At 41.2% G+C, this 12,108-nt stretch overlaps 1 protein-coding gene across 1 annotated transcript in view; it reads right to left on the bottom strand.

The window, feature by feature from the left end:
- Positions 1–12,108, bottom strand: part of MTX2 (metaxin 2) — a 252,854-nt gene that overhangs the window by 159,793 nt on the left and 80,953 nt on the right. The window contains exon 2 of the mRNA XM_053698486.1: positions 904–951. Coding sequence (XP_053554461.1) covers positions 904–951 — 48 coding nt within the window. The remainder of the gene's footprint in view (positions 1–903; positions 952–12,108) is intronic.

Raw genomic sequence — 12,108 nt, 5'->3', positions numbered from 1 at the left:
GCCCTCTTAAACAGAAATCTTCATCACTTTTCTGTTATAGAGTAAATAGTACAAGCCAGCACTATTTTAAAATAACAAACTCTTGATAGAAGAATAAAAAACTACAACTAACACCACAAACTCCTCGCCATCCCCGTGGTAGATGCTACTTGTTCAGAGCGGCAAGGAGAATGACTGGGGGGCGGAGCCAGAGGGGGAGCTATATGGACAGCTCTTGCTGTGTGCTCTCCTTGCCTTTCCCTGTGGGGGAGAACATTTCCCACAAATAATGGATGACGCCGTGGACCGGACACACCAATGTTGGAGAAATAATAAAATCTTGATTGAAGAAAACTTCTTATCAGACACCTAAACTTCACCTCTTCACTGTACTGCAGGCAAAGAGAATGGCTGGGGTTTGTGGGAAGGGACGTGATACTTAACAGCCTTGTTGTGGTGCTCTTTATCTCCTCCTGCTGGCCAGGAGTGATATTTCCAACAGTAATTGATGATGATCCATGGACTCACCGTGTCATTAGAAAGAAATAGATCATTAGAAAGAAAAAAATGTAGGGTACAGTGTCCCTTTAAGCTTTCATAGTTCACATACATCATGCTATTTTAAGATACTTTTCAGTTTACTTTTAGTATCAAATGTATTTAATTCGCTAAGTATCCTTTGCTGAATAACATACCTAGGTAGGTTAAGGAGCACTAAAGGGAGTGAGCTGGTGATTGGTGGCTACACACATGCCTCTTGTCATTGGTTCACCAGAAGTGTTCAGCTAGCTCCCAGTAGTGCACTGCAGATATGGAGCTTACTTTATCTATGCAATCAATAGCGCCAATAAAATACACAGATAATTTTCTTTTTGCAGTTTTTTTCTTCACAATCTTATTAAATTAGAAAAGATAGACACTCACTTTTTAAAGGCTGATAAAGTGCAGCATTTTCAGGCCAAGGTTCAACAGCTGAAAAAAAAAAAAAGAAATGAATATGAGGATCAAAATGTCCACAGTAAAGAAAAATACAAAATATATTTTCTAGACTACCAAACCCCCGCAAATCAGATTTAATCAACAGTACTAGTCGCACAACTTACATGTAGAACTAGCATGACGATTGGATAAGCAGCACTTTCTGCTCTGGAACAGCAGTGCTCTGCGAGTCAAGAGCAGCATATTTACTGTGTGTTTAATCAATCTGTGGGGTTAAATATACACAGTAGTCTAGGTTGATTAGATAATTTTTTCTATAATCTCTCTTTAATATATCTTATACTGGTACTGTGTATCTTAAAATATACAGATTAACAAAGTTGTGTGTACATGTAACGCAAAAAGTTAATATGGTCTGTCAAGAAATATTAAAAAAAAGAAAGCTAACAAAACTAACACTTTCCTACCTGGGTTCTAAGCTGTTTTAAGTAGTGTTTTTTTTTTTAATATTTTTTTTATTTTCAGATCTCCCTCAAGGTGGGAGAGTGCTAGTGATGGCTCTGAGCCGTCGTTAGCACCAGAGTGGGAAACTCTGCGACGGCTCAGAGCCGTCGTTAGCACCAGATTGAGAAACTCTGCGACGCCTCAGAGCCGTCGTTAGTACTCAAGGGGTTTTAAACACCTTGAGAATTAAATCTTTAATTATATGTAGTAAAATAACTTTACAATATAATTTCAACAATTTTGTCTTAGAATTTTAGTCCGAAAATTGTGGGCTTTACAAATCCCATTAAAAGTGGAAAAGCAAAGTCTAGACTTAAAAAGGGACAGTTAAGTCAAAAGGAAATGTTAACTATTCAGAAAGAGTATACAATTCTACACAACTTTCCAGTTTACCTCTATTATTAAACTTGCTTTGTTCTTTTAACATCCTTTGCTGAAGAGTAAACCTAGATAGGCTGATAGAGCTTAGAAGTGTGCACTCTATGACAGACATTGGTTGCAGACTCATGTGACCCATTTATAACCGTCCTTAAATGGTCTCAGTAGAGAAGCAATACTAGGTTACAATATGGTGGCTCTGACTGCTTTATGGACACTCAAAATTTATGGTTATTGTTTCAATTAAACAAATAATCTGCATATTCGTCTCAGGCTTTTTGCTTTCAATACATCACTTTGTACAGCATGGATTTAGTGTTTTAAGGGTTCTAACATTTTACTTCTGGCTCCTAATCTTTTCGTATTATTTTAAAACAATGTATATTGTCCTTCCATGATCTCAATGAAAAACAGAATTTATGCTTACCTGATAAATTACTTTCTCCAACGGTGTGTCCGGTCCACGGCGTCATCCTTACTTGTGGGAACCAATACCAAAGCTTTAGGACACGGATGAAGGGAGGGAGCAAATCAGGTTACCTAAACGGAAGGAACCACAGCTTGCAAAACCTTTCTCCCAAAAATAGCCTCCGAAGAAGCAAAAGTATCAAATTTGTAAAATTTGGCAAAAGTGTGCAGTGAAGACCAAGTCGCTGCCTTACATATCTGATCAACAGAAGCCTCGTTCTTAAAGGCCCATGTGGAAGCCACAGCCCTTTGTAGCTTCTAAATATAATTTTAGAGCACGGACTACGTCCAAATTGTGCAACAAACGCTCCTTCTTTGAAACTGGATTCGGACACAAAGAAGGTACAACTATCTCCTGGTTAATATTTTTGTTAGAAACAACCTTTGGAAGAAAATCAGGCTTAGTACGCAAAACCACCTTATCTGCATGGAACACCAGATAGGGTGGAGAACACTGCAAAGCAGATAACTCAGAAACTCTTCTAGCAGAAGAAATAGCAACCAAAAACAAAACTTTCCAAGATAACAACTTAATATCTATGGAATGTAGAGGTTCAAACGGAACCCCTTGAAGAACTGAAAGAACTAGATTTAAACTCCAGGGAGGAGTCAAAGGTCTGTAAACAGGCTTGATCCTAACCAGAGCCTGAACAAATGCTTGAACATCTGGCACAGCTGCCAGTCATTTGTGTAATAAGACAGATAAAGCAGAAATCTGTCCCTTTAGAGAACTCGCTGATAATCCTTTATCCAAACCTTCTTGTAGAAAGGAAAGGATCTTAGGAATTTTGATCTTATTCCATAAGAATCCCTAGGATTCACACCAGCAGATATATCTTTTCCATATTTTATGGTAAATTTTTCTAGTTACCGGTTTTCTGGCTTGAACTAGAGTATCTATCACAGAATCTGAAAACCCACGCTTTGATAGAATCAAGCGTTCAATTTCTAAGCCGTCAGCTGGAGGGAGACCAGATTTGGATGTTCGAATGGACCCTGTACAAGAAGATCCTGTCTCAGAGGTAGCTTCCATGGTGGAACCGATGACATATTCACCAGGTCTGCATACCAAGTCCTGCGTGGCCACGCAGGGGCTATCAAAATCACCGGAGCCCTCTCCTGCTTGATCCTGGCTACCAGCCTGGGAATGAGAGGAAACGGTGGAAACACATAGGCTAGGTTGAAGGTCCAAGGCGCTACTAATGCATCCACTAGAGTCGCCTTGGGATCCCTGGATCTGGACCCGTAGCAAGGAACCTTGAAGTTCTGACGAGACGCCATCAGATCCATGTCTGGAATACCCCATAATTGAGTCAACTGGGCAAAGATCTCCGGGTGGAGTTCCCACTCCCCCGGATGGAAAGTCTGACGACTCAGGTAATCCGCTTCCCAGTTTTCCACACCTGGGATGTGGATCGCAGATAGGTGGCAGGAGTGATCCTCCGCCCATTGTATTATTTTGGTCACTTCTTTCATCGCCAGGGAACTCCTTGTTCCCCCCTGATGATTGATATAAGCAACAGTCGTCATGTTGTCTGATTGGAATCTTATGAATCTGGCCTTTGCTAGCTGAGGCCAAGCCCTGAGAGCATTGAATATCGCTCTCAGTTCCAGAATGTTTATCGGGAGAAGAGACTCTTCCCAAGACCATAGTCCCTGAGCTTTCAGGGATTCCCAGACCGCGCCCCAGCCCACTAGACTGGCGTCGGTCGTGACGATGACCCACTCTGGTCTGCGGAAGCTCATTCCCTGGGATAGGTGGTCCAGGGTTAGCCATCAACGGAGTGAATCTCTGGTCTTCTGATCTACTTGAATCACTGGAGACAAGTCTGTATAGTCCCCATTCCACTGTTTCAGCATGCACAGTTGTAATGGTCTTAGATGAATTCGCGCAAAAGGAACTATGTCCATTGCTGCAACCATCAACCCTACTACTTCCATGCACTGAGCTATGGAAGGACGAGGAATAGAATGAAGAACTTGGCAAGTGTTTAGAAGTTTTGATTTTCTGACTTCTGTCAGGAAAATCCCCATTTCTAAAGAATCTATTATTGTTCCCAAGAAAGGAACTCTTGTCGACGGAGACAGGGAACTTTTTTCTATGTTCACCTTCCATCCGTGAGATCTGAGAAAGGCCAAAATGATGTCTGTATGAGCCTTTGCCTTTGAAAGAGACGACGCTTGTATTAGAATGTCGTCCAAGTATGGTACTACTGCAATGCCCCTCGGTCTTAGAACCGCTAGAAGGGACCCGAGTACCTTTGTGAAAATCCTTGGAGCAGTGGCTAACCCAAATGGGAGGGCCACAAACTGGTAATGTTTGTCCAGAAAGGCGAACCTTAGGAACTGATGATGTTCTTTGTGGATAGGGATATGTAGATACGCATCCTTTAGATCCACGGTAGTCATAAATTGACCTTCCTGGATTGTAGGTAGAATCGTTCGAATGGTTTCCATTTTGAATGATGGTACTCTGAGAAATTTGTTTAGGATCTTTAAATCCAGAATTGGTCTGAAGGTTCCCTCTTTTTTGGGAACTATGAACAGATTTGAGTAAAATCCCATTCCTTGTTCCGCCATTGGAACTGGGTGTATCACTCCCATTTTTAACAGGTCTTCTACACAATGTAAGAATGCCTGTCTCTTTATTTGGTTTGAGGATAAGTGAGATATGTGGAACCTTCCCCTTGGGGGTAGTTCCTTGAATTCCAGGAGATAACCCTGAGAAACTATTTCTAGCGTCCAGGGATCCTGAATATCTCTTGCCCAAGCCTGAGCAAAGAGAGAGAGTCTGCCCCCTACTAGATCCGGTCCCGGATCGGGGGCTACTCCTTCATGCTGTTTTGTTAGCAGCAGCAGGCTTCTTGGCCTGCTTACCCTTGTTCCAGCCTTGCATCGGTTTCCAGGCTGGTTTGGTTTGTGAAGCGTTACTCTCTTGTTTAGAGGATGAAGAGTTAGAGGTCGGTCCGTTCCTGAAATTGCGAAAGGAACGAAAATTAGACTTATTCTTGGCTTTGAAAGGTCTATCTTGTGGAAGGGCGTGGCCCTTTCCCCCAGTGATGTCAGAAATAATCTCTTTCAATTCTGGCCCAAAGAGAGTTTTACCCTTGAAGGGGATATTAAGTAATTTTGTCTTGGAAGATACATCCGCTGACCAAGACTTTAGCCAAAGCGCTCTGCGCGCCACAATTGCAAACCCTGAATTTTTCGCCGCTAATCTAGCTAATTGCAAAGCGGCATCAAAAATAAAAGAATTAGCCAACTTGAGTGCGTGAACTCTGTCCATAACCTCCTCATACGGAGTCTCTCTACTGAGCGACTTTTCCAGTTCCTCGAACCAGAACCACGCTGCTGTAGTGACAGGAACAATGCACGAAATGGGTTGCAGGAGGTAACCTTGCTGTACAAAAATCTTTTTAAGCAAACCCTCCAATTTTTTATCCATAGGATCTTTGAAAGCACAATTATCCTCGATAGGGATAGTAGTGCGTTTGTTTAGAGTAGAAACTGCCCCCTCGACCTTAGGGACTGTCTGCCATAAGTCCTTTCTGGGGTCGACCATAGGAAATAATTTTTTAAATATAGGAGGGGGGACAAAAAGGTATGCCGGGCCTCTCCCACTCCTTATTCACTATGTCCGCCACCCGCTTGGGTATAGGAAAAGCGTCGGGGTGCACCGGAACCTCTAGGAACTTGTCCATCTTGCATAATTTTTCTGGAATGACCAAGTTGTCACAATCATCCAGAGTAGATAACACCTCCTTAAGCAGTGCGCGGAGATGCTCTAATTTAAATTTAAATGTCACAACATCAGGTTCAGCCTGTTGAGAAATTCTACCTGAATCTGAAATTTCCCCATCTGACAAAACCTCCCTCATGGCCCCTTCAGATTGGTGTGAGGGTATGACAGAGCAATTATCATCAGCGCCCTCCTGCTCTTCAGTGTTTAAAACAGAGCAATCGCGCTTTCTCTGATATGCAGGCATTTTGGATAAAATATTTGCTATGGAGTTATCCATTACAGCCGTCAATTGTTGCATGGTAATAAGCATTGGCGCGCTAGAAGTACTAGGGGCCTCCTGCGTGGGCAAAACTGGTGTAGACACAGAAGGAGATGATGTAGAACCATGTCTACTCCCTTCATCTGAGGAATCATCTTGGGCAATTTCATTATCTGTGGCAGTACTGTCCTTACTTTGTTTGGACGCTATGGCACAATTATCACACAATTTTGAAGGGGGAGACACATTGGCTTTCATACATATAGAACATAGTTTATCTGAAGGTGCAGACATGTTAAACAGGCTTAAACTTGTCAATAAAGTACAAAAAAACCGTTTTAAACAAAACGTTACTGTCACTTTAAATTTTAAACAGTGCACACTTTATTACTGAATATGTGAAAAAGTATGAAGGAATTGTTAAAAAATTACCAATTTTCAAAGCTTTAACCCTTAAATTAAAGAAACCGGAGCCGGTTACAGTTTTAACCCCTCTACAGTCCCAGCTACAGCCTTTGCTGCGACTTTACCAAACCCAGAGGGGAATACGATACCAAATGAAGCCTTCTAGGAAGTTTTCCAACTACTTTGGGATCCGCACACATGCATCTGCATGTCTGCTCTCAAAAAGTAACTGCGCAGTAATGGCGCGAAAATGAGGCTCAGCCTACAACTGGGAAGGCCCTTCCTGACTGGAAAGGTGTCTAACACAGTGCCTGACGTTAAAAAACGTTCCCCAAGCTTATAAGTGTGAATTACAAGCATAAACATGTATAAAATGCCCAAATAAAGCAATCGATTTTGCCCATAAAAGTGTCTACCAGTTTTATAGCCCATATTAAGCCCTTTATTCTGTTTGAGACTAAGAAAATGGCTTACCGGTCCCCATGAGGGGAAATGACAGCCTTCCAGCATTACACAGTCTTGTTAGAAATATGGCTAGTCATACCTTAAGCAGAAAAAGTCTGCTAACTGTTTCCTCCAACTGAAGTTACTTCATCTCAACAGTCCTATGTGGAAACAGCACCCGATTTTAGTTACTATCTGCTAAAATCATCTTCCTCTCACAAACAGATTCTTCATCTTTTTCTGTTTCAGAGTAAATAGTACATACCAGCACTATTTTAAAATAACAAACTCTTGATAGTAGAATAAAAAACTACAACTAAAACACCACATACTCTTAACCATCTCCGTGGAGATGTTGCCTGTGCAACGGCAAAGATAATGACTGGGGTGGGCGGAGCCTAGGAGGGACTATATGGCCAGCTTTTGCTGGGACTCTTTGCCATTTCCTGTTGGGGAAGAGATATTCCCACAAGTAAGGATGACGCCGTGGACCGGACACACTAATGTTGGAGAAATGTGTTGATCACTCCTCGGTATCACAGCCAACCCCTAGTGGTTTCTCAGTTGAACACTTAGAATATTACACATGTTACACATGTTCTGTCTCTAGAAAATAAGGCCTGTGAATTTATTTACTGTTCAGTGTAAAAGAGAAAGAAACACTGCAAAGTAAACAGGGAATGGAATGAAAAGGTTTGACTCGGAGGAAAGTACAATTCAAACAGTTGGGGCAGTAATTCAACCAAAAGCCGTTCTGCTGTCCCTCTGAGACAGACATATGTCCCTATACGCAGAATTTCCCTTAATGCCACCCACAGACCACCCAGACTCTTCCACTGGTGTTGAGACATTCCCATTATACTGTCCAATATCCGTGATCCTACCCCCTTCGGGCATGACCCCACCCACAATACAGCAACAGTCCCCCTTAAATGGATATGAAACCCAAAAAAATTCTTCATGATTATGATAGAGAATATAATTTTAAACAACTTTCCAATTTACTTCTATTATTTAATTTGCTTCTTTCTCTTGTTATCCTTTGCTGAAAGGTTCATCTAGGCAAGTTCAGGAGCAGCAGGTTCTTGCTGCTGATTGGCGGCTATATATATATATATATATATATATATATATATATATATATATATATATATATATATATATATATATATATATATATATATATATATCTCAATTGTCATTGGCTCACCCATGTGTTCAGTTAGAAACCAGTAATGCATTGCTGCTCCCTCAACAAAGCATACCAAGAGAATGAAACAAATTAGATAATAGAAGTAAATTAGAAAATTGTATTCTCTATCTGAATCACACAAGAACATTTTTGGGTTTCATGTCCCTTTAACCTCCCAAGTCCCTAACCTAGTGAGAACAAATGATGAAATTGCCACAGGTTTCCACACAAAGTTCTTTGTAAAAGTAAAACCAACTTTTAATTCAATGCATATTTAAAAATGGATACAGGAGAGTGGAAAAAGCAGTCCCAGACAGAAAACAAGTCTGACCGGTTTCGGTCCCAGAGACCATAATCATAGATATAAAGAGTAACACTTGTGTGTGCAATATAAAGGTTAAAACAACATTCTGATTGGTTAAAACCACTGGCTTATAAATTGAGACAACTTAAAGGTACAGATACATAGAAGTTAAATAGTTCACACCAGATAAACATAATAGATATTAAGAAACATAGTAAACATAGTAAATATATATAATGAACAGAAGTCAAATGTGCAATATAAACCAATTAACACATAACAATTAGCATTTTACCATTAACCCATATATGGGCATATGCAAATTCCCATAAAGAAAAGCACTGTAGTTCCAAATGTAATGAGCAAGTATATACATGAGACTAGCATTATATATGAATAAGCAAACTATAGGGAAAGGGTAAATATAGGATGATCCTACAAAGCAAGAATAGTAAAGTGTTGGATACTAAGGTATTCCTACATAGTAATCACTATTTGGTGAATATAGGTGATAAGCAGAATAAATACAAGACACCATATAACCTATTCCTAGATGATATCTATGTACATAAGTAACACATTGCAGAAATTGCATTTATATAATAAAGCTTAAAAGTTCCAAATCAGATTTACCGATATGTAAAACCTGATCAACTAGAAAATGATTAAATGAAGACCAAGATTGAATGGAATCTCTATAGATATGGAGACAGAAAAATTATTGAGACAGAAAAATTATCTTACTGGACCAAGGCTGAATTAACGTTGCCAGTAGTTAATTATATAGTATTCTGAATTGAAACCTACTGGAACCAAACTTTTCAGCCTAAAAATCCAGTAAATCTCCTGCCGACAAAGCAGGGACCCTAATCCGGATGCCTACTTTCCTAGTAGTCCTGCCCACATAGTATTTGTAACATTGTGTACATTCTATCAAATAGACAATGAAAGTGCTTTTGCAATTGACACAACCTTTCGTTTCAAAAACCTCCCCAGTGTGAAGGGCAGTAAAAGTTGTTTTTTTTGTTGTTTTTTTTTGAAAAAAGCTTTATTGAATGACCAGAGTTGAGAATCGTACAATCAATGATAAACAAACAAGTATAACAAATTACATATTATGCATATCGCTAGTAGTACAGCAAAAGTAACAGTGCATAAGTAGAAGTTTTTCGGAAACTGTACTCCTGGTATATGTTTCTGGTACATTGTTAACAATTTTAGCCTATCTTTTGCGCTTCAAAATTTTTGAAAGCTGTATCCCATAGTTAGGATAGAAAATCAGCCCGGGTATCGAGCTATACCCGATCAGAAAAGTAAGAAGATAGAAAGAAGAGAAGAGGGGGGGGAGGAGGGGGGAAGGGCAAAAGCATGGGGGGAAGGGGAAAAAAAAAAAAATTAATATCTCACATCATTCCAAATCACTATTATATATGTGTACCTCCCAGTTCCACACCCTCACATCAGTGGAGTTAGCACCCTACACCTGGAATTTAGATGTTTTTCCCTTCCCAGATCAGACTCATATGTTCGTGTAGATCCAGCTTTCCTATCTTGAGGTAGTGAAACCTCTCCAGACCGAGCAGATCGTTTACCCCATTCTTCCATTCAGTAAAGTTTTGGGATCAAACTCTTCGCACAATTCAATATCAATAGAAGAAGTCTATGTTTTGCCTCTAACAATTTTGGGTAGATTATGGAATAGCAAGTATTGAGGGTTCGGGGGTATGATCACCCCGAGAAGTCGACTACTCTCTGCAAGAACTCTCTCCCAAAAGTCATGAATTCTCGGGCACGACCACCAAATGTGCAGGATGGTGCCCATCTCCCCACAACCCCTCCAGCACTCATCACTAGCCTGCGGGTAAATCTTATGCAGCCTTTGCGGGGTCAGGTACCACCGGCTTAAGAATTTAAAGTGCATCTCTTGCAACCTCATGGATACCGATGTCATCTTTGCCCTATTGAAGATCTGCCACCAATCCTTGCGGGTGATGTTTAGGTCAAGTTCCGCTCGCCATGCCTCTGTGTAGGAGGGCAGCATCTCATCATTCCTTGTCAGTAGAAGCTTATATAAACGGGAGATCAAATGCCCTGGCGTTTGATCCAATGTGCAAATATTTTCAAAAATCGTCTTCTATCGTGTGAGGAGGGACTCATCTTTGTGACCCTTAATATAATGATGGAACTGTGCTACCCTAAACCAAGAAGAAAAAAGCCATTGATTCCATTTCATTAGATTTTCCCGAGTTTGGAGTTTGCCTTCATCGAATGCATTAGATATGGCTGCTTCTGCTAGGGTATAGGTATGTCTCTGGGATCGGGCTTTATTTGCTAGGGCGTTATCAGGATTTTCAAAGGCCGGTGTTACCGGTGATGGCCTAGAAGAGATGGAAGCATCCTTCCTGACCCAAGAGTCCCACCCATTGAAGACATCGCTCAGAAGGGGATATTGGTGTATTAGAGGGGACCGGTTTTCAGTCGAGATCCATGCGAGTGCACCCACATTACCCCTTTGTAATATTTCACAATCCAGATGAACCCATGCTTTCTCTGCATTGTTGTGACACCAATGGACTAAGCGCTGAGCATTTATTGCCTTGAAATATATTTTCAACAAGGGGACTCCAGCGCCCCCCCTGTCTCTAGGCATATACATTGTGCTCCTCCTAATTCTTGTCCTTAGGCCATTCCAGATGTATGCCTCCATTGCTGACTGAATCTGATGAATAAGGGGCATAGCCGACCAGAGCGGGAGGGCTTGCATGACATATAGGACCCTTGGCAGCACATTCATTTTGACCGCATGGATGCGGCCCATCCACGAGATGAACTTATTTTTCCATTTGGTCATGTCTTCTGTTACTGCATCTCTAATCAGTTTGTAGTTCATTTCAACTGTTTCAGCCAACACCGGAGTCAAATAGACCCCCAGGTATTTCAGGCGGTGTGGAGCTATACTGAGAGGGCATTTGTCACAAGCTTTAAGAAAGACATCAGTCGGTATTGTCACATTCAGAATCTCAGATTTCGAAGGATTGAGCAAAAAGTCAGAGACCCTTCCAAAATCCTCAAATTCAGTCAATAAGGCTGAGAGTGATACCGATGTATCGGAGAGCGTCACAAGGATGTCGTCCGCATACATTGCCAGTTTGTATTCCCTGGGACCAATAACTACACCTGAGATGCTGGGGTTATTACGAATCTTACAAGCAAGTGTCTCCATTATTAGAGCAAATAATAGGGGCGACAGGGGACACCCCTGTCTCGTCCCGTTAGTGATCGGAAAGGGTTTTGAGAGCATGCCATTAACCCGGACCTTGGCGCTAGGTGTTGAGTATAGCAAGAAGATCGTACGAATGATGCCTTCACCGAAACCCAGCTTGACCAGCGTATGCCGCATAAATGACCAGTTGATCCGGTCAAAGGCTTTTTCAGCATCCGTGGACACAAGTGCCAACGGAGCTGAAGTATTATGCGCGAAACATATCAATTGG

Source organism: Bombina bombina, chromosome 1, assembly GCF_027579735.1.
Source record: "Bombina bombina isolate aBomBom1 chromosome 1, aBomBom1.pri, whole genome shotgun sequence".
Taxonomy (NCBI): Eukaryota; Metazoa; Chordata; class Amphibia; order Anura; family Bombinatoridae; genus Bombina; species Bombina bombina.
This window is presented reverse-complemented; position numbering and strand designations above follow the sequence as displayed.